This window comes from Ciconia boyciana, chromosome 5, assembly GCF_034638445.1.
Source record: "Ciconia boyciana chromosome 5, ASM3463844v1, whole genome shotgun sequence".
Classification (NCBI taxonomy): domain Eukaryota; kingdom Metazoa; phylum Chordata; class Aves; order Ciconiiformes; family Ciconiidae; genus Ciconia; species Ciconia boyciana.
In genome coordinates this window covers 36,582,638-36,606,614 of record NC_132938.1, presented here as the reverse complement: position 1 = coordinate 36,606,614, position 23,977 = coordinate 36,582,638, and the positions used below count along the sequence as shown (strand labels likewise).

Here is a 23,977-nt window from a genome sequence, read left to right as displayed (position 1 = left end):
CCAACTGTTAACAGAAATTAGAGATCGCTCATAGGATAAGTGGTTTTGTCTAACACACTAACAGCAGTGCTTTTGCTTTTTCTAAGCAAAAATAATGGTGAAACATAGATGTTCTTTGTATCAGTTTTGAAACTACTGAGGGAGTTTCTTTGTGTAATGCTCTGGTTCTCAAAAGAGCCTTTCCCCAATCACATCTGCTATTCTTCTCTGTCCCAAACACCCACTCCGGTCAACTTTGACAGAGCCTATCAATGACTAGTACTTATGTGCATATCTATTTAAACATAAATAGAAGATACAGCTTGATATTACAAAGCTTGATATTCTTTTAATTTCTTGAAGTACCTATCTCCTTAATGAAAAAGAAGGATGCTGTCCCATCTGATGATAAGATGCTGTCCCATCTGTTCCTTTGGTCTGTATCATTACAGTGTTTTAAAACCAACACAAATCTTGACTCAGATATGTTACCAATTTTCCATACGGATATTGCTGCATTATTTATTGTCATTTCACTACCTCTTTGTCTGTAGTTCCTCTTCTCTCCCTTGGAGTACATCGTCCCACATCAGTGAAAGCAGAAGAATAGCTTCCAGGAGACTCCTGGTCTACTGAAAACAGAAATTATGTGAAACTACGGTAAATTAAACAAAACCATTCAAATCTGTGATGCTGCTTGGTTTCACTTAGGGGGGCAAAGAGATATTGAAATCTATTATTTTACCTTTAATAGAAAGAAAAGCACGTGATATGATGGCTAAAGTGCACCTTTAAAGAAAAAAAAGACACTGACTCTCAAGCAAAGGCAAAGGCTGTCCTCTGATCCACAGCAGAAGAATATATTATAGAGGATCGAGAGAGCAAAATTATGCCTTACTGTACGAAGGGATGCACCCCTACTGGACCAACAGCAGTACCGGGACTTCATCGGGTTGCAAGAAACTGTTTCAGAATGCCAACAATATCAACACATAATTACATGCACAAAACATGATTAAAGCATGCTTCAATGAGAAAACAGCGAAGAAAAAATGTTTCCTCCTAAGTGATCTAAGATGCCTTTCTACTTTGCCAGGGGCACTTGTTAGGCAGCTCAAGGGAATTAATTTAAAGGATGTTATTTCATAAAAACAACTCTGTTTTAAGAGATGGAGTACAAATCATTACTCACCAATCTATGTGGCAGATTTTCACAGTTTACCAATGTTTATTACAGGATGGTATATTATAGGATGGTGAATACATCTTTTCACGTTTTAATAAAAATAAAATAAAAATCTTACACTCTTTATAGCTCTGCAAGTTGCCAATGTGAAATGAAAATATAACGCAAATATTTCAGACCAGAGGATGAAATGAACTGCCTCTTGACTTTTGAGATTTACTGTTTTAGTCTCCTACTGCCACAGTGATACCTGCTAGTGGAGACATATGACTGATGTTTGTCTTCCTTTGACTTCATTCACACAATCTGTTCTTACCAAGCCGATACATTTCTAAAGAACTACAAGTGGAAAACAAAGAATTGAAAGCATCTCATCCATTATGTTGGGGTCGTACACAGGAAAGATGTAAATGGTCTCCAGTGGGCTGTTGGCTAAACCATAAAAACTTGAGGCTATTAATAAATACAGTGGAGGCAAAAAATGAGATAATCGTATTATTTATGTCATTGGTTGCAAGCATGTCATCACCAACAAGTATATCACAGTCCCCGTTCTGGACAGCTTTCTTGATATGGCATGTGTCTGTGAATGAGGATCTACGTTCACTGCATAAACCTAAAGATATAATGCCTCCAAAGGCATCTACTAATTTTTTCTTTAACAGAAAGAGAAGGACATGGGAGGGAAGGAGAGAAAATGCAGCAGCTTTAGGAAGAACAATTTCCTTTATTTCTATACAGCTCCTTATGCAGTCAATATTGGTAGTTTTCAGTATTTTTTGCTATGACATTGGGGTCTCTGTGCTGATGGTGGCTGTAAGAGACACACACAGATCCAACAAAACACGAAACTTCATTAGAAGTAGAGCTCGGCCATGACTGGTGCTGATGGAAATCAATGGAATGTTCTGCCATCTCATTCTCTACGCTACTTTAGGGATATTAATGTTGACAGAGTGTGACGCTTTCCTCATGCCAGGCTCCTTCATAGCTGCAGAAGCTATTAGGAATCCATGTTTACCCTGCACTGTGGATTTCTTTATTTTCAAGGACTGGAAAATTCTCATTTAGCAACTGTGATATGTCACCAGTGGCAATTTCCAACAACTTCAGTCTCATCGTGTAGTACTGCCTGCCAGGGTCAATCATGATCAGGCCCCAAGTATGACTAATTCAATTTTGAACTGCATTTTATAGCTGGTTTTTACCAAATTCTCTGTTCTCAATATGTCTGTTTTAACTAGTTAAGAGGACATGGTAACAGCTTCAATTCTGATTTCTCTTGAAATACATATTTACTAGCGTGGTACTTGCAAAAGAAAAAGTTGTGTCAAGATAAGTAAGATGGGTCTGATCAAATATTGCATAATTGATATATTAAAAACATTATCTCTTGCATCCCTTTGTGACTTCAAGAATAGCTTTCTAATGTCATTAAATTATCAAAGATGCTCTGTCACAGAGGACTGTATGTTTAGAAGCAGAATTCTTTAACACAAAAATGTTACCATTTAAAAAGAGAAATAAATGATAGACTTGCCAAGGACATTAATCCAAATCACCTGGGATACACCTTTGTGCACTCCTGCTATGAACCTAGTTTGCTTCTTTTAATATTGCAAAGTTAAACTTTAAAAACATTTCAAGCTCAGGCAATTTTTCTGAGAAAAAGAGAAGCAGAGCAACGAACAACTCAAAGTAGTAACTTTAAAACCAGATCACTGTCAAGACAGACTTTTTAAAAAGTTATACTTGCCCTGACAGTTTCATTCAAGTTTTGATTATTGAAAATTTCCCTTCTAAGAGGATAGGATACTTCTCAAAACTTCATATATTAAAATTCTATGAGAAGAACTAGTTTTGCTGCCACAGAAATTGGAAATCGTATTCTTTGAACAGTGGAAATGGAAACTGCCTAAAATGACCTTAGGGTCTATTCACAAAAAGTAATATAAAGCAGCCCAATTAGTGTATTTTCCTAAGAAAACAGAATCAACTTTCTGTGATACTGGCAGAATTAACAGCATTTTTATCACTTACATGTAACAAAACTATACAGTACAACACATTTTAGATGTAGATTTTTTTTTTAAATGATAAAGGAAGGACTATCTGCGTATTGTCTTCTGTTTGACCAGTATCTTATGATGCATGCATTCCCTTTCTGTAAGGTATTTTTCTTGGGGAAGAAACCCACATTGCTTAATTTAATAACACCATTGTAACTTATAGCACTAATAATCTGTTAGTTGAAATAGACCATTACTCCAGTTGTCCAGATCACTGTATTTTGTGAATAGACAGCAAATTTATCTATCCTTATCACCTATGTAAAAATGACATCCTTCATTAAGAATTTTGTGGGATGAAAGCTTCTTATAGACAACACAAAAATGGAATGAGAAAGGGTGGGAAATACAGGGGGTAAGGTTGGATAAGTAAATCACAAGGATAGAAGAAGAAAGTTAATCCACCTTGGAAACACAGTGCACTATCATTGTTGTTAGTTGCGTCCATGTCTGGAAAAGAGGCACTAAGAGGTAATCTTCCACAATCATTCTGGTACAGCGGGCAATGGATAGCACCATCTTGAGGCAGTGGATGAAAAGGCTGGTGCATGGGACTCTTTTTCAGAGCTTTAAGAGATGAATTCCTTTCTGGAATGTCTGGAAGCAGCTCAGTAATAAGTCTGTGTAATATACTGTTGTCGGGCAAGCTCCCCCTTCTTTTTTCAGCTTTAATTTGGTCACAGATGTCTTTAAGTGCAGAATCTAGTGCTTCAAATACCGATGACTTGCATTTTTTCTTTTCCGTTTGTTTTTTAGGAGCTGCACTTTTTTTCCTTCGGAAAGGCACTGGACTGACTAGGAATGCTATCTTAGAGAGGCCAGATTCTGCTTCCTGTCTCCTTGGATCTTCAGTGGTTTCTTGTTTAGCCCTTTCATGTTTTAGCATGGTGGTGAAGCGGGTGTAGGATGCCGGGCATCGCCCTTTGCAGGAGCTGATGAGGTGCCTGTGGTGGTGGTGGTGGTGGTGGTGGTGATGGCCTGATCCATAAAAGCTTTCAGATGATGTGAAGGAAAAGTGGTCAAAGTCACTTTCACTACAAAAGGATGAACCCTCTATCTGGATAAAGTCACTGAGGTCAGAAACCATTCCATCTTGATCACTGTCTGAAAAATCCATATGCGATCTTTGTGGCTCATCACTAGTCACTTCAATATGAATTGGCACCAGGGTTTTAGACTTGTAGCTCCGTTGTACCTGAGAGGGATGTCTGCCTTGATTTTCTTCTTCCAGCAAGGATTCGATAGAAAATCGCCTCTTTGGACATAAGCCATTTTTAGGAGGCTCTAGTGTAATAGTTGACAACATTTCATCACCTAGGTTCGGCATTGATTTTGACTTCTGAATTAATTTTTCAAATTCAGATATTCTGGTTGGCACCATGTCTCTGGGCACCTCTTCAGTAGAAGACTCTCTCCAGCCTTGAAGAATACCTTTGTGCTGTTCTTTTTCATACTGCAGTATTCTGGACTTCACAGAACAAATAACCTCAGAATTCATCAAGTCCTTACGATTGATGCGGTGCATCTTTTTATACATTTTTAGGAAACCTGGGGCATCATGTGCAGATCTGTGACGAATTCTTGACCGACTACTACCACGGCCCTCAGGAACATATGGGGAGGCCCAGTTCATTGAGCAAACTTCTTTGGAGTCCTCCTCACATAACAGAGAGCCCATGCTTTCAGACTTGGCCTGTGCATCGGGAAAGCTATCGCGGTCATCTGTTAACAGATCATCACAGCTACGAGATTTTCTCTTTGGAGAAGTCGTTTCTTCTGTGCTGCTCCAGACTTCTGCATTTTGACGAGTCATTTGCCAGCCATTCTTGTAGCTGATTGCCCTTCTTGAATCATTTGGAACATCTAAATGTTGTCTGTAAGTGCTACAGTAATCTAATTCATTTGAGGTGTTGTGGTTGTGCACTGAATAACTTAAAAGGGATGGATATACTTTGCTAATATCCCCACCTTTATAATCCATAGAGCAGCATGGTAAAAGAGAGACATTGCCAGAAATTAAAAGATTGAGAAAGTTGGAATTAACATCAGTAAGTATTAGAAAGACTAGAAAAGAGACAGCAATTAATGCATCTGTCAACTTAGGTCAGTACATAGGTTGCTACAGCCTGGGGCAGCAGAGCTAATAATTAAGTTATTTTCCAGCTGTAAAAATGTACTCATGATAATTTGAACATCAGAAAGAATTCCTTATGAATTATGGAGATGTTACCCCCTCCGCAACCCCCCCACCAAAGCAATGTAAGAAAATAAGCATTAATATTGATTTTGAAGCAGGTCAACAGACAATAAAAGCTGCAAAGGATTTAAAGATGAAGCCAAACGACAAATCTAGACCTCAGTCAAATATTGACTTTTCCACCTGTGCATTCTGAAAGAAGCTGTTCAGAATTTTTGAGCTGGATAATGCTCAGAGAGTTCACAGCAACTGCATATTCTAAGATAATTAAGATAAAGATAAATCTTTATATAAGATCAAATGGGAAATTTCTCCCAGCTGTTCATAGGTAGCCTGCTCTTTCCCTGTGTGATAGCACTGAAGGGAGCAGTGTTTTTTACAGCTTATAGAGGGCAGAACAAGGTGCCTGAGGAGCTGCTATACAGGTGTAAAGGAAGATGTATCAGTTTACTGAGCCTAACCAGCACGTCGAAGAAACAATAACCCTTAGCTTGATTTCCATAACAAAACCTGAGTCTTCAAGCAAGTTTCAAGACATGTTTTTATGCGCATGCTATATCTAGAAGTCACTATGAGATAAAATTGGAACTGTCATCTCTCATACTTGCACTGAACTTTCAAAAATGGTCTCATTTTTTTCAAAAATGGTCTCAAGTGGCAACATTCAGTTCAGGACAAATGCTTCAAACAGCTCAATCTGCTTTCTAGAAGAACAACTTGAATCTGAATCAGAAACTGAAACACTTGAGTTCAAAATCCATGGTGATCAAACAGCTTATAATGTGCTCGTTCTTTAATAAAATGGTTAATTCCAAGAAAAAGTAACATTCTAGTAGGCTTCATAATGCTGGGAGAGAACGGAGTGACACAGCTACGTCACCTTCCAAAAGTTAATTAGCTGTGGTAGATGTTCTTAAGGGAAGGATTTTCAAACACAGGAAGCGTTTTAAGTCATGGTAAGTGCTCATTATTGGTGGTGTAGTCAAAGGTAAGTGCAGGTAAATGGAGTTTACCAACTTTTCACTGCCTGGCCTGGTACACCAAACCGATGATTTTACCCACTTTTTAAATTACTACTATAACATGGGGTTTAAAATACATTTGCTTTTCCATCACTTCACTCTTAATATTCCTCACTGCTTTTCTCTGTCTGATGCATTCTGTTGCAGGCTGGAAATTACGTTCTTTTCAGTGGGAACTGACTTTTACAAAGGTTTAGATAGTCCCTAATACAGCTATAGGCTGATTAGAAAGTATAGCTACAAAATACAGCAATTAAATGAATAATAATAACTTGAACAGAAGGAGACATATTGTATATGATATTACTCTGTATATTACTTCCATCATATGTTTTACTGGAAACCTTTTGTCTTGCTAAAAAAAACCACCCCAAACCCCAAACCGAAATGAACAACTGATTCAATTATCTCTTTTCTGGAGAGACATGGAGAACAGTAATGGAATGGCAAGTTACTTGGAAAAATAAGCTAATTATATGCTATATGCTGTACTAAATACTTCAAGGATTTACAAAATAAAAAATCAGACTATGGATGTTTGCTTAATTAAATTAGGTCCTGATAACTGACAATGTCTAAGACATCAGCTATAGATTTGAAAGGTCTACTATTCTGGAAACACATCTTTAATTTTATATGCTATTTGCCTTGTTTTACTTTTTGTATATACTGAAAACAGTTTTAAAATCACAATAATCTAGTAAGAGAATAGTGGAGTTAATAAAACTTTGTGGGTTTATATATTGTGGTACAAATCATAGCCTTCATTTAGTCAATTTTCTTTTGTTAGAATAAGCAGTTGACACGGGAAAATCATTGTTACAAATCCAGCTTTTCAGCTTAAAATTACAAGTTCGCCTTTCATGAAAGGCCCAAAGCTGTTGCTTCATATAGTAAATCTCCCAGTAAAGTGCCCTGAGCAACAGCAGACAGTTGCATTTACCACCGGCGTATTGTACAACATATCATCAGTGGTTTTCTGCTAACAAATATGCTCTCCTCTTACCTTTTGCTCTTGATGGAGAAGAAGGAGACGAGCTAGTTAAAGGCTTTCTAAGGGTGGTATATGGGCCTTGCATATCTGTACGGCCCAGGCTAGGCCTGTTTGCGTTCTGATCGCTGTGCACCCTCTGATGACTTACAGCAGGTTCCGACTTCCTTCTTTTTCTGTAGTCGCTCGCAGTACTTGCAGAACTGCAGAAATAAGCAGTATTAGCAGCAGCCTGATTCTGAGATCAGAATTCAGGAATTTAAAAAAGTAAGCTCATAATTATATTATTGGTCTATAGATGAAACTATACCAGAACAAATACATCAAAGACATGTAAAGGGGAGAAGCACTGGTCTCGGACATCTTGCAGCATATTTCACAGAGAAAAGCTGCATTTTCTTCTTCACCTCATTGTTTTAAAGTTTTATACAAAATTGCTGAAATTGTCATTTTCATAGTGAAGGCTTTGAAATAAATGCATCAAGTTTTCTTAGACTATTTGTTGGTACTAGAAGTTCAGCACAAAGATAGGAAAAAGATAGAGACAGAGCACAGATGAGGTAGCATGCTTAGGGAAACAGCACTGAAAGTGCTGCAGGCAGGAAGGTTAAGTGAGAGATCACTGCAGCTGAGACAGAAGCTCAGGGATGTTAGTGGAAAGATCCAGAATACAGCATGGCTTATTTTGAATGTAAACAGTAAGTCCTTCTAAATCAAAAGTAAGATTTACACTTCAGTATCAAGATACGAACACCCTCTCCGTGCATCTGTCTGTTTTGTCAGTAGCTCACAAGGTGAATGTTGAAATCTGACTCTTTGTAACATCTGCTAGCTTCAGGTCACACAGAAAATCTGTGTCTACTGAAATCATATATTGTATTTCTTACCTAGAGGGCCTGTCCAGGCCTTTGTCTGTGGAATAGTGATGATATAAGGAAGTCTGTGAAAACAAATATATGAATCTGTTATACATGTGTATTTGAAAAAGGGGTGACAATTTCTGCTTATCATGTTTGATTATGATTGTTACTGTGCAACAAACCCTATAAAAACCAGACTATGATGATTAACATCCGGGGCACTCCAACATAGATACTGCAATATTTCATGAGAATAGTTATGCAGTTTTTAAAACGCATCACTAGATTTCATTTCATATTCTACTTCAGTAATGTTTTTTCTTTGAAAGCACTACTAAATATTGATCCAAAGTCATGCTTCTCTATATTCTTTTCAAAAATAGATACAGAACAGCTGAAACAAAATTGTACTATAAAAACCATAAAAACCTGAAAATAATTCCTTTGTGCGCAAGTGAGGTCTGCAGAGCTTCTCCTCTCCCCCAGTTACTCACCAAAATCCCACAGTCAATTATAGCCAGAGACTTTTGTAAATCCCATGATGTTTGTGGCCAGTTGTTGACCACCTTATATTCGGGGTAGGAACAGTTCTTATCACAGAACATTAGTCATTGCTTACGGAGTTACAGTAGTAGCTACTGCACGAACCCTGGAAGATGGAATGGAGTCCTGCTCCATAATTTTATTATTAATACAGTCAACCTTAAACGACGACTAATTATAAATCAATCCTTTCATACATTTCAAGCCTGCAGTCAGAATTAAGTAATACTACAACTCTAGTAACGAGGTATGAATTTAGAAGGAACTGCATGGTCCCTGGGGTATTTCTTCATGGGTACGAAGCAGTATGATTCAAAAGTTAAACTTGTTTTAAGTTCCTGGCATGTCATTTCCAAGCTAACCTGATGGACTGGAAATAGAACTATCATATAGCTTTGTAAGCTGCAGGAACTATTCTTCTCTCTATAGAAGCCTTCTAGACTTTTTCTCTGCATGGACAAATCGTTACAGACTTTTCTCTGTACAGAAGGACTGCAGAAGTAATAGCATTCATAGCCTGTGTAAGTGCTTTTTTTGTTAGGTATTCTTTTTTTCCCAGTGATTTGAATTGCAAGTTCATGAATAGGACTTCACCCAGATTTGTGAACTGACACTTAAGTATACTTCTAGAAGGCACCTGTAGTCTAAGAATATTTAGGAACAGATTTCATGAGACTGCATACTTTAAATTACATTCTAGAGTAACTGCTGAAACTACTTTTACAGGTGGGGCACTATAAAGACAATACCATTGTTCAGTTACAGCTCATTTGTCAGTAGGCTTCGCTATTTAAGACCTGCATCACATACCAAGTGATCCCATCAGGAACTAACTGAAGTTTTGACTTCTGGATTATACTGAAATTTATTATACTGTGAGGCAGAGAGAACCACAAAAACATGATACAATATGGATCAAATGTTATCTAAAACTTGAGCTAAGATCATGCTCTTAGTAATTTTTAACTGTAGTTTAACTTAAATCACATTAAAAATCAGGTAAAAAAAACACTTTCAGGCTTTTGGTAAGAATGGCAGCTGAGATGTAAACAGTTAAAAGATGTTAATAATTCAAAGACTTTAAAGTTACTTTCCAGAGAAAATAAGTTCTCTATAACTTATTTAAGGTAATCTCTGCATAGGGTTTCAAAATGTTTATATTTTCTAAACAGAAATTTCTTTGCTTTGTGGACAAGTATTCAAGTATTTCTTCTGTGTTACTACTTATTACTACTATTGTTCTCACTGTTAAATACTGTTATGTTCATAAGCTCCACTTTGGAGCAGAATCACCTGCTGCATAAACACAAAGGTAGAATCCGTCCTCAAGCGAGATTACAAATCTGGGATAAGTGATCTATAAAGAATATGCTCACTGCAGAAACCAGGAACATAAACCTGACCACCAGAAATGGCAAAACGAGGTTCCCGATACTTCTCTCAAGTCATACTTGGCTTAACTTGTAAAACACTGTGGCAGAACTATTTCTAACATGGATTTCTATTAGATTAAGCATTATGAATATGAGCTGTATCCTATTAGTACTGTTTGGGCACAGCTCTTGTTCCTCTTGATTTCAACAGAAATTTTGAAGGTAACAAATTTTGAAAACAACACTGGGTTGTAACGTTGGCAAACAGAGTTATGGCAACTCTGATGTTTCACCAAGAGAAAGCATAGGAACTGGCCTGTAATTGAAGGAATTTAGTTTCTGGCCTATTTCAAGGCTTCTTGGTGATCTTGGACAGTTCAACATGGCAGTTTTCATCCCACAAACTCTCACGTGCATTTCATTGTGGGGGAAATCTCAAAGTAAGCAAATGTCTAGAAAAAAGGAAACCTAAGGTTTTTGTTATAACTACTTCTCTATTTTCTTCCAATTTATTTTGAAATGAAAGAGACTACTGGACTAAATCATGAAACCATGACGATTGTACCACTTCACTGTTTTAGTGATTTGTGTGTTTAAACTTGCTAGTCTTTGCATCTCTTCAGAATGGAAGCAATGCAAGACTCAGGTAATACCTCAGGTAATACCTCTAAGTAAGAGTCGTGCTCTAGAAGTGATGCATCTTTGTGAGATTTTAAAGTCTCTTTTTTAATATTCTGTCACCACATTAGAGGCAAAGCTGAAGCAATTTCTCTGCTGCTGCTGAAATTCTTACCTGATGCATACTGTTAAATTCTTCCCATCAGAGCTCAATTAGCCCAAAACCTCTGGAACTGCTTCCAAACAACAAATGTGATTCTATTGTAATGCGCTACATTGTTCTGTCTGACAAATATTTTGTTTTATAATAAAAAGGGAAACCAAAAGAATAAGCTTCTTCTTCTTCTCACCCTTATCCTTCCACTACTGCACTGTATCATGGATTTTCAGGTTGTGGAAACTGATGCTCAAGTTCTGGCAACATACAACTCTGCTCCAGTGACTTATGCTATGGATGAAAGAGGGGAGCTAGAAATAAAAGCTCCAAAAATTACTTTAGTGCTATGCTAAAAAAAGGGGCTACTTGCCATGCAGTCACTTTCAGCTCATCCAATACAACCTCCAGACCCATTAGGGGAGACATGATCTCCTCTGTTCACCTGCATCTCATTTACAGTAGAGAATGCCATGCATGTAACCCACAGTGTGTGCACTACAGTAGGAAGTAGAAAGCGGCATTAAAAAAGTTATCGATGGCAATACGTCCACCTGCTAGGAATTACTATTGTGTTTATTCTTTGTAAATAAACATGTCCTCAAGCAACACTGATCTGCAATTTGCAGCCTGAGTATGAGAGATCTTCACAGAATCTGAGAATTAAGCTGTTACCAAGAGGAGCGAGGTGAGGTAGTGGCACATAGCCCACGTTCTCACGGAGCAGGGAAGTGTGCGTCAGTGATGTCAGGAGGATGGCGCTCTCAGTGGGGCAGGTCTGCTGTAGCAACAGCCTGTTGGAAGACGACCACCAACATTACTGATCACATGCCCAGCTTCTCCCACTGTTAGGTGTTTCCATGAGTGAAGGTTTGCCTCACTCATACAATGATGTATCCCTTTCCCAGGTGGCTTTCTGTGCAGCGGTGCTCCACATATGCTTTTTTCCATGATGGGAGAATACAAAAGACTGGAATACAATCAAGTTTTATCACAGCATCTGATTTTTATTTGCTAAATTTGCTAAAACCAACCTATTTTTCTGCAAACAAATGTGAAGTTATTCCTTACAAGTTTCATTTTGCTAGCAAAACACACATTTCAAGGTTTGGGGGTTTGGGGTTTTTTTTAATCATCTGTCATTGCATTGTTCTTAGGTGATAAATAAACTATATATGACACTTTAAAATAAAAACTGACTTGTGGATTTGAATGTGAAGAACAGAAACAGATAATTGTTGACTGAAGTATTTTAAGTATTGTAACCTAGCTCATAAAGTCAATGGACTTAAACATGAGAGAGAAGGGGTACTGTGAAACAAAACCATACCATCTGCTCTAGGAAAGGAGTAAAGAATCAAACCTCCTTTCCACAGGCAGATTAAATAGAAGCCTGTGTTTTGGAGCCAGTTCTGGTATGGAGGTGTGCTGATGATCATCAGATATTCTCAGACAGACCATAAACCTGCTATTAGCACTTAGGAAATTATTCCTATTTTATTTCTCAATATTTGGAATGTGCGTGGGGCTCATGATGAGTGCATTACTGTTAACCTATTCTGTCTAAACAAAATATGATGGCATTTGTTTTTTAAAATATATTCTGAAGAACATATTTATTCCTGAGTCTTTACTGTTCATACAGTTCATATTTTCAAGTGTTTCTTTACAACCTCTGAAAGCTGAAAACTACTTTATGACAATTCTCCCATCACTATCCAACTTCAATGATTTTACGATAAATATCTAATATTATGAGGTCTATCTGCAATGAAACTGTAGAAGCCAGCAGCAGTTGCTCACACCAACAGCTAGTCTAACCACAGTTCTCCTCACATTTCTACACAACAGAGTGAAGCAAAGGCCTCAGGTCTGTGTACTTCCCTGCACTACCCACAAAACACACATTGAGCCTGTTCTGGAAAACGTCAGAGTCTTATTTCAAAACTGGACACAACTATCAACCTCATCTTTGTGGACCAGTCACCACCACGGTCTGGTACCAGTAGAGGAAGGAAACTCGGGCTCACAGATGATCTCTGTTAGAACTGTTGCATGAGGTGGTACAAAATTGCAGATTAATTGTCATTGCTGGGTTTCTTGCGCAGGTGCCAACCCCTTCCACTAGAGACTGGACCAAGACCATCTGTCACGTAATACTGGCCAAACAGCCATGAGGCAGTCATTACCTTCCACCACTTGTAATGGCTCCAGGGCTATACAGACCATGATGTAAATCCCAAGGGTGGTGTAGATAGATACCCATTGCCTCCTATGGAAGGCAATGGGTAAATCACACAACTGAAACCAAACCCCAGAGAACTTCTTTATCCACAGCATTCTCCAGGCCACAAATAGTGTGTCAGTAATCAGCTTAAGACAGCAAGAAGTGTGTGTCATGCCAAAATTGACTGCTGGGTTACTATATGGATTGTGCTTGCTGTCCTTTAAGATACTCTTATCACCTTGAATGCAACTTGCCCTTTTGCCCTTTCTTTGATGCCTTCTTTGAAGTTTTTTCTATACGAAAAATACTGTATGTTGCACAATCCACAGGCATACGTTATTATATATAGGCTGTGTGGAGTTTATACCTTCTACCGCACTGATAGGCTGCATAGGTAGAAGGTATACTGATAGGTAGGGTTGCACTGATATGGCATATAGGGGAAAGCAAACAGTGGATATGGTTGGTTTTTACTGCCAAGAGCGGGTACCACTGTTGCTGTCCTGTCAGCTCTGGGGCATTTATTGACCCATGATCCATCCAAGCCACTTCCAGGTGGCCCAACAGAACACATCTCCCCCACTCCCCCATCTCCAAAGCTAATTAGGCATCTTCCAGAATATTCAACACTGTCCTGTATGGATAAAGGCTGCCTGACAAAAATAATTAAATATTGGAGACAACCACCCCAAACTACCAAATACAGACTTTGTTGGATATTTTGATTGGGTTCTACTCAAAAAATCAGATATATATTTACAATTATGCCAATGTTCTAGCTGTTTTCATGCATCAAGGCTTTAATGGTGACCGAAAATGAAGTTAGGAAAAGTAGGCAAAAGCTGTAAACAACAAACAGGCTTGTTTGCATGATGGTTCTAATATTTTAACAAGTTATTTGGCGTATTTTCCCCTCCTGAAAAAATATTTAATTTGCTGTAGTTTGTGAACATGATTTATCATATTCAAAGATTTAAAAAGTTTCAAAATAAAAGACATTTACAAATGTCTTTGTAAATTAAACAAAGAGAAAACCAGTATTACTTAATAACCATTTTACCCAGACCTACTGAACATGATCGTATTTCAAATACTCATGCTAGGGCTTTTAAATTGTCTTCTCTGATACATAGAGTACTCTCAAGTATGAGCAAAGGCCTAGAAGCTTATTGTCTCAGAGAACTGGGCCCAAATTTCACAACAATGAGGTTTTTCCAGATTTGTAGAGCTTAAAACCAAACCAGAGTAACTTGCAAACAATTATCAATTTAAGGCCATGATTTGCGTTTAATTTTTGGACAGGCTACAGAAGATGAGAGTGAATCAGGAATATGAATGAAGTAAAGCCACCATATGAAGTAAAGTTGTCGTTACAGGATTCACTGACTTTTGCCCTAACACTCTAAAAATGGGGAGGGAGGGGAGAAAGAATGAAAGCCTGAATCTCTCCCACTCAGAGTAGCCCACCACCTGATCTTGATGCATTTTATTTGGAGTAATGACAGTGACTGTTAATCCTGGAGTTATAAATTTACAACAGGATTATTAATTGCTGTATTTCCTGCTCAGCAACCTTAGTCATAAATACTTAATTGGGGAAATGATAGCTTAGCCACAAAGGCTTTCACTCGACATATAGAATTTGCAGTCAGATATTTTAATAAAAAAATACTACTGTGCTGGTGTATTAATTGTGTCTGAAAAGCAATGCACTTGCTCAACTCTGAAGAAGTGGGAATTTGTCAGAGTGAGAGATGTATGGGCTGTTGTGTAATTCTGAGTGTTAATCTCTGAGAAGTTTGGGGGATAAGGACTCACAGTTCCTAGGATAATAAGATCAACATCCAAATGCACTAGTGATCTGGAAAGATACGAAGACAAAGATACAATGATTGTGAATTAGAAACGTCTCACAGCTATCAGAAGGAATACCACTAAATTTTAACAAACTTAAGACATAAATGGCGAGCACTCCAACCCTTCTTCCCAAGAGAATCATCTGAACAGGAATCATTCATTTACCTCATTGGAAACACCAGAAGAACTGTCTTGAACACAGTCCAAAAGCTTTTTAGGTGGCTGCGTCAGAAAAGCAGAAGTGTAGAGATGAAATGGAGTAGAATCAATGGCAGCAAGGAATGAAACATGTGGAGAAGGTGACACAGTTAGAAACTAAGTGTTGACAACGTCAGATACAAAGAGTGACACATATGGGTAGAATGGAAGGAAGAATGTGTTACAATACTTTTTAAATTATAAGCATCTTAACAAAATGTTAGTAACTTCAGGTGGTAAAATTTACAACTGGAATGGCTGAATCAACAGTAGTAGTTTTTAATACTGATGAGACAGAAGAGTGTAAAGCATCACAGTTATGTTCTGCTGGGGAAATCTCAATATAGTTTATCTTACAGGAGACACTATTCTCAGGCTATCATTATCAGTAAAATATTGTTGACATATTGTTCATCAGAAGAATGTATCTGGACTGTTTCTGCCCACCTAGAGGGAGGAATGACAAAACAGCTTGAATGGCTAGATAAAAGGAGATAAAAGGTAATCAGTGAAAATGTGATAGACCACTGGACAACAAATTAAACCCAGATATATTTAACTTTTTTAAAAAATTTTCAGGTGGTATTCAATGGGTAATTTTTTGAAATGTTATGATTAAAAAATTAAAGTTTTAAGAGAATGGTTGTGGTTTGCTTTCTCTTCTGCTCTCACTGAAGTAGCTGGGAGTTCTGATTTTGGCTTATGGCTAGCTACAAAAAGGGACTAAGGCACCTGGTTCCCAGCGTGCCCTCCAGGGCCCTGCACCAAGGGCTCAGGCTCCTCACGTAGCCCGGCATGTCAGTCAGCACGCTGAGGGGGGCTCCAGAGAATTGCTAGCTAACGGGAAGGTAAGAATGGGAACGTTTTAAATCCTGATACTCTCAAGCTCAAATGCCATGTCTATTTGGGATTTCCTGCCTGTGGGCAGGTGCTTTTGGTTTTTTCCCTCAAGCTGCCCAGGATCCTGGGGAGCTGTGAGAATACTTAACCAGACTGAGGGAATGCTGGGGTTTACTTCCCTCCTTTTTCTGAGGGGATCTGAACTCACATCTTCCACCTGTCTGGAAAGTACTCTAACCACCGTGTTAGACATTCTTCTGGGATGAAGACATTTGTTATCCTTTTTCCTAAAGATGTTAGAGTGTACAGGAAAGAATTTGAGCTCCCCGGAGCCAGAGAGGGTGTGTGCAAAAGCAAGAGCAGGCGCATCTCCAACCTACTCATCAAGGCACTGTGCAGGGAGGAAGTGAAACCTAGTTCTCAGTCTTGCTTTGAGGACAACGTTACTCTTTTATCCGTGTATAAAATATACAAACAGCCTTTGGTGCTTACGTCCAATTAAGCCTGTGGTATTTGCAGAAGAATTGCAAGTGCCTAGGCAACCAGAGGTGAAAAACTGAGTTATCTCTGTTGTTTGGGTGTTTCAAACCAAAATGGAGCTTTTCAGGTTTATAATTTTAAACGCAAATGCTTGCAGTAGGACTAAGGTAGCATCCGTTTGCCTGAGTCCTTTTTTTGGACCTGGCTATTTCTGAAAATCAGAGCAGAACTGAAGTCTGTTTGTTCAAGCATGTGTCCAGCTTGAAACCAGAGCAAACCCATATCTCTGTGTTCAGGTACAAAATATGTATTCTGCCTGTACGCATATAAGAGAGGAAAGAAAGGAAAAAAATCTCAGTATTTACTGCCATAAGCAATTTGTATATGGCTGCATGCATTTAAATTTAGACACATTCCTTCAAGTAAAATACATGATTTCTAACTTAGCATCTCTAAAGCAAAAACTGACGTGTTTTTCTGTTCTGAAAGATTGTTCAAAAATAATCCAGCCAAATGCAAAAGATTTAGGGAGACCAGTAAACATCCCTGTTTAACATGCAATTTGTCTTGTTCTTAAATATTTACACACTACTATTTGTCTAACATGTAGTCCGTATTAAAGCTGTTAAAGCCACTACTCTGGCAAGTTAAGGGTCCACTTGAAAAATAATAGTTATATGTATGAGATGACTTTATTGACCTTTCTCAAAAAAAAATCATATTAATTTTACTGGCATATGTTTGCTGAATTTGGTAATTTGTAGATTCCTCATTATAAATTTTTTTTCCTAATGTTTAAATATTAATATTCTGTCCTCACTTACCGGACGTCCAAACTCCAGTTCTGAAAAGAATTTATACCAGGGTTCGTTTTCTAAATCTATGTCATCTGGGTTTATGCGATCAGTCTGGAGCAGTTGTGAAGGAAAAGGGAAGGAAAAGGTACACACTGAGCAAAGTGCTAGAAATGCCATGTCACTTTAGCAACAAACACACACAAACACAAAACAAATATGGGGAAAGGAATGGAACAAAATCAAAGAATGAAGATGGTATTTAAGATAGAGAATATTCTTGTTCAAGAGCTGTCATTGACTGGTAGCTTTAATACTTTTATTTTTGTTGCTGTTCTTCCAATGACTGGAAGATGTTAAACATTTTAAAATTACTCTTCTAAAGCTAAGAGGGCTCTTTGACCACTTCTGTAAACATCACTGCATTACTTAAGTATGTTTACTGTCACTAAAGATTCCTTGTTAAGAAGATGGTTTAAATGATTGTCATCTTCAGCATAGGCAAGAAATTGCCCATCTGATCAGCAATAAAGACATAATTTTATCAGTATTACTTTTTGGTCATTCCTTGTCTTCTCACAAAGCATGTTAATTCTGGATCTTGCTGTCTTGAAGCAAGTGCTGAGCAGAGATTATCAATATTCATCATGCAGGCATGACTATATCAGAAAGCCACTTCAGCATGAGAAATGGAACTAGTATATTTTAAATCCTATGGTCAAAAAATAGGGAACAAAAAATTATGCATTCCATAATATTTGTTTTATCAGTATTTTGTACTGCTTTATCTCCCACAGCCTTGTTGACATAATGAAGCATTTTTTTCCACAATGAAATACATTGTTTTAATCTGAAAATTCTCACAGCAAAGGGATAAAGTAGCAATTGAAGATAGCATTAAGAAAATCTTTCAATGAACAGAAGAATAATTGACAGATTTATTCAAGTAGCATGAAAACATGACAGTACAAAACAGTAGAGCTCCCAATGGGATATCTAATCAACTGTAAACTTGGCTGAATTAATTATTTTCTAAATAGCTCCAGTTCCTTTGTAGGATCTGATGTAAGCTGTCATGCAGCACAGAATTACAGTGAACTGTTGGCTTAAAGATCTCTGAAACAGAGAAAGCCTCTTGTTAAAGACATTTCTGAATTTAAAATTTGGTCCTCCACAACTGTAATTATCAGAACTTAGACACTAATTATGGTGTGACCTAGAAAGCAATCCTCAAAGATGACAACAGGTCCTGCCTAAAGAGTGATACTGGTGATTAAGTAGGTAACGCTTTTTCCTCCTGAGTCAAGCTGTCACCAATACACCAGAGCAATCACATACAGCTATTTCTGTTTTCTGCAAGAGAGAACACCATGCTCTTGACCATTTCAGGTAATTAAACATCTTACAGCACTTTTCTTGCTGCCTTTGATGTTACTGGAACAGGCTGCCAATTTTGCTCTATTGAAAGGTCAACAGCCCTTTTGAACTCTCTTGCTGCTCACATACCTATGAGCTGTTCATGCAATATCTGGACACTAACTGTTGTTTTACAGGTTTATCTTCACAATGTCCCTTTCAAGTAAGGGCAGTATTATTCCTTTGAACAGAGTGGGAAGTGAATGCCAGTGATGAACAACTTGCTGTGCTCCATAGCAGGTTAGGAAGTGAAGCTGCTCTGGATTTTTGCCCTTACATTTCCACCATCCACAGCCATAATTCAGCACTGCTAATGACAACTGTTTCAACTCAGCTATATGTATCCAAATCTTTAGTAGAAAAACACCACTGAAATTAGTTTCATGAACTGACCAGTAAAGATTTGTGACCTTAATAAAGACTATAATTGATTTAAGAAAAAACATGATTCTCTTCTACAGAGAGATGAAGGCATGAGGGCAAAAAATGACAGATTCACAATGCAGAAGATAACTTCATCATATATCAACTTGATAGCCATTACAGAGAATGCTTGGCATATTCAGTTTTTTGCTTACCTTAAAAAAAATCCACAATTTAGATCTGGATAATCTGAGAAGACAGTACTAAACAATTGCTTTTTCATAATTTCTCCAAAGTAAGTTACAGTATGTTGAAATATTTATAGCATGTTTTCATCTTTATATTATACAATGAATTCATTTTCACAGACAGAAATGTTAACATCAACAACTGGGTGCATCTACATAAAATAAATAAATAAATCCCTTGAAATGCATATAGTGTAGAAATTGTGGAGCTGTTGGTACTACAAATCCAGGCCTACCGACATTACTTGCTTGCGTAGCCAGCGTCACCCTTGTGAGCCTCAAAGTCCCCTGGATAGCAGCAGCCCCACACCTACACATTGATGGCTTGGGGTCCCTTCTTGCAGGGAGCCAGAACACACGGTCAGACAAGCTGGGCTTCCATCCAGCTAGCCAAGGAGATAAAAATGAGAATGGGAGCTGGCTCCCCTTTTATCTTCAAATACTCTTGCATATTAGTTGAAAGCTTAAAACCCCCCACATTTCTGTTTGTAAAGAAAAAGTTAGAAATAGTGTATTTGAGGTATTTTCTAAGTTTTTGAGTTCTCCTTATGTAATTTTGTGCAAATAAAATGAGAGCATAAGAAAGTGTGTAAAGCTAACTCCACGCACACGAGTCCTACTTTTATTTACAGCTCGACCCACAGAGGGCAGCAAACAAAAAGAAACTCAGCATTAAATTCTGCAAGTTCACTGCTGCCTGGCAGTTCTAGGGAGAACTCTGCATTCCCTGTGCTACCGAGATCAATACACAGGCAATAGATTTCACTTGGCTTCCAGATTCAATTTCGCTGATGGACCTTTTTCTATTATCTCCCCTTCTAAGAGACTTAAAATGAACAAATCATTTTGACTTAAAAACCAGAACTTGGCTTGGTCTCACAAAGTATCTCCCAAACTGCTTGAATAGAAGGTAAAAGCAATAAAGTAAATTCCCTTTTTATGACTTGTCAGTGAAACCAAGTCATGTTCCTGTACTCTATCCTTCATCTAGTCATTTAGTAACATTTTCATCACTTGTTGAAGATACACTACTAAAGACTAGTAAGTAACTTCACTCTTTTTGCCATTTGCATCAGATGGTCAACACAGCACTGCATGAACTTACTCAGGTATAGACCACCACTGACATAATTTAAAAAAATTACATCTATAGTGTTGCATGCAGCTTTGCCTGTGCTTGATTTTATATACACAGGTAGACACTCACAGGTAATAATCAAAGTGTGCATTGAAACTGGTGAGTGAAATGGTTCTTAAACAATCTGCATGGTCAAATTAATATTTTGCATTTGCAAGTTCAGACACCATACTGAAGCCTCTTTGGAACAATGGACAGATGTCTGTTGTAAATTTGGCTTTGGCATTTTATTACTCTAAAGAGTTTGCTTTTGCTTTTCCTTTTTTTGGACTGCTTTTAAATAGCTCTTGTAGCTCCAAGTCCACTACCACATTGACTTAGTCTCTCCATATCTTTATGAGAAGACATATGTTTTTAATGTCATATCAAAACATACCTATATGTAGAATTCCTGATTTCTTTTTAAAACATGCTGAGAAAATTTTTTTAGTTGACAGTGTTACTCAAGTAATGCAATTAACACTGAGTAGAATATTCTGATAACCAGCTTGAGATGTCAAAGGCGACCAAACTTGCATATTCTAAAGAAAATTTCAAATTTTCCACTACAGTAAAAAAAACAACAAACAAACCCAAAACTAACAGATGTACATCATGGTGCAAGCCCAGTCTATATCTGGTATTTGACAAAACAGTAATGTTTTTTAATTTATTCTGATCATGAAATCCTTTTGCATATAAACTCAGTAGAAAATTTGTATACTGATCATATATTAAAAAATCTAGAACTAAAATTTAACCTGACAGTTTTATGTGACTAGCATATGTGTATTTTCATGCTTAGACTAAAACACCTAATGAAAATAAAGGCATCTATTGCTTGTCCCAATTTTACAAAGTCTTTCTTTACAGTAACACCAAGATTTTTCCTTACTTGCTTTACTGCAGAAATAGAGAAATGTACATGCGTGAAGGAATTACTTCACATATACAAGGTTGAAACTAGTAAAGAATAAAAATTTAATTGCATATTCTTATGAGTAAGATTAAATTATACACTGCAATTTACTTATTTACTGAAAGTAAACACCCATTTTAGGAAACAAATCCATGGTTTAGATGATATTAGGGAAAAAGAAGAGTGTTTTATTGAATTGCAGACATTGGAGATGGAAACATACATCAGAACAACTTACGTGCCACCTTACCAGTGCTATGTTATTAGAAAAAATGGTAACGCTTTACGGGCTTATTGAAATAGGAAAAAAGGACCTGCCACATCATTGCTTGGAAAACTACTCAACAGACTCATGTCAGTTACTTTTAGTTGTAATCTCAAAGGACAAATCCCAAGCCTCTCCTTTTTGTTGATGTTTTATACTCTTCCAAGTTCAAATTACAGAAGAAAACCCATTAATTTCCTGTTTCATGACAGAAGGCTGCTACATGATACTGCAGCTTGAAATGACACTCATCTTTTTATATTCATAGCAAAGATAATCATCTATCCCTAACCAATCTATCCAGTTAATGTTTATTACTCGGTCATTTTTTTTAGGTTTATTATTTCTCACTTTCTTCTGACCTACTGAATGAGGGTCTGCTGAATAATATTTCCCACTAAATGTTAGTTTTACATTGAATCTCATTTTATTATATTTTCCCATGTTTCTTATCTCCACATTAATCACAACTGGTTCCAATGGAGTGCCTACATCAGTAAAGGGAATGCTGATCTTTCCAACCTCATCTGCCCTGTTTATTATCATATAAGGCAGCTGTAAATATTTTTTCTTTTTTTTTTCAGATAATTTTGCCATCAAAACTGCAATTCTGTAGACATGAAAATGATTTAATTTCAGCAAAAAATTTTAAGATTTAGTGTGTTGGAGAAACTCCCTTTGACTTTTTTGGTTTTGGCAAAACTAATAAAGTAAGAATTTCTAGGTCAGATGCTATAAATGTCTGTCTTTTACAAAATTAATGAACTATATTTATTTTTATATTCCATATTTTGATTAATATTTTCTTTCAGTATCAACAGAACAGTTTTTCAGACCTTAAAAATGAAATCTTTTAAGATTATCAAGATGGAAGACTTAACTCATGCAATACTGACACAGTTGAGAATTTGGAGTTTTATCTGAATTTGGAACTAATGCTTTGTTTTCAGATGTCAGCTTTTCCTAGACACACAGAAAAATCTTTTGACCTACTCTGCCGATCATCCTTTAACAAGTCGTGAGTTTTGCTCTCCATATCCCATTCAATGAAAACAAGGAAAGCAAATGCTTTAGTGAAACCAAATCTTTTTCTTTTTGTAACATGGTCCAAAGCAATTGTATAAATACATAAAGCTAAACATCATCAACCACAGAAATTCCAGACTGATAAAACTGTGATAGCTCACTTCAACTATTTTTGTATCAGTTAATAATGTTACACTAGTATCAGCACAACTTTCATCTCGTCTTCTACATTAATTCCTGTTTTCCAATCTTTTACAGCTCTGAATCAGACATAAACAAAAAACCTCTCCATTCTGTCCATGAATATTATTTCCTCAGCTTTTAAAATTTATTCTACAAAGGGATGTTTCCTTGTATTTACATCAGCTAAGTCTAAACTTCGAGTCTAAGCTTCAGACGACAAAGTGTGATCTTGCCCTTGACTGATGCTGCTCAGTAAGTACAATGCGACTAAGGCTTTTCTGCATGAAAATATTTTAAGGACCAAACAAAGTTCAAAATCCAACCTCTTGATTAAGAACATAAAAAATAAAATGCATAAGCAAGTTAAAAAAAAGGCTTCAGGAGCAGTCAGCAAAGCTCACTTTTTTGTAATTTCATTAGTACGCTAAAATTGAAAAATTGTATCTATGATCATATTCATCAGCACCACAATTCTGATATGAATTTTTTTTTTTCAAATTACATAAGTAGAAAATGTAATTTATTAGAAGTGAGGCCATTCTTGAAACATCACTGTAATTTTCTTATTTTTAACTTGAATCTGCTGTTACTCTTTGGCATTGGGAAGGCTGATAAATGACCTCAGTGTGTATAATGCAGACATAGCAATCAAAAAAGTGCTCAGAACAAATGCCATCACCTTTTAAATAAAATGATTTGTTAAGTTCAGCTTCACAATAAATACTAAATCCCATTTAATTATACTGATTAATTAGCAGTTCATATAGAAATGCCAATTTCCTCTTTGAAAAATGCATCAGTTCTGCAAGAACTTTATTTCACAGAAACACAGCTTAGTATTTTCTAGCTAACAAAAATTATATTCCTGCAAAGACCACAAAAACACAAGGGAAAGGTGCTTAGTACAGGTGTTTCACACATACTACATATTCTGGAATTAAATTATTTGCTTAATGTATTTTAAGTTAGTAAAATACATTCTGCGAACAAGCATGTAATACAGTAATACAGAAGCAAATAATAATCCAGTATTGATTACATAAACCTCTTCT

The 23,977-nt window shown here is 36.9% G+C and overlaps 1 protein-coding gene across 7 annotated transcripts in view; it reads right to left on the bottom strand.

Moving 5' to 3' along the window:
* SORBS2 (sorbin and SH3 domain containing 2) overlaps nucleotides 1–23,977 on the bottom strand; it is an 87,453-nt gene that overhangs the window by 22,468 nt on the left and 41,008 nt on the right. For 5 of the 7 annotated variants that reach the window (XM_072861497.1, XM_072861498.1, XM_072861499.1 and 2 more), the window contains 4 exons: nucleotides 8,332–8,384; nucleotides 7,460–7,647; nucleotides 3,640–5,202; nucleotides 520–608 (listed from right to left, as the gene is read on the bottom strand). In XM_072861497.1, coding sequence (XP_072717598.1) covers nucleotides 520–608; nucleotides 3,640–5,202; nucleotides 7,460–7,647; nucleotides 8,332–8,384 — 1,893 coding nt within the window. Of the gene's footprint in view, nucleotides 1–519; nucleotides 609–3,639; nucleotides 5,203–7,459; nucleotides 7,648–8,331; nucleotides 8,385–15,241; nucleotides 15,299–17,418; nucleotides 17,503–23,977 lie in introns of all 7 variants that reach the window. The other 2 variants (XM_072861495.1, XM_072861496.1) reach the window with 2 other exon arrangements.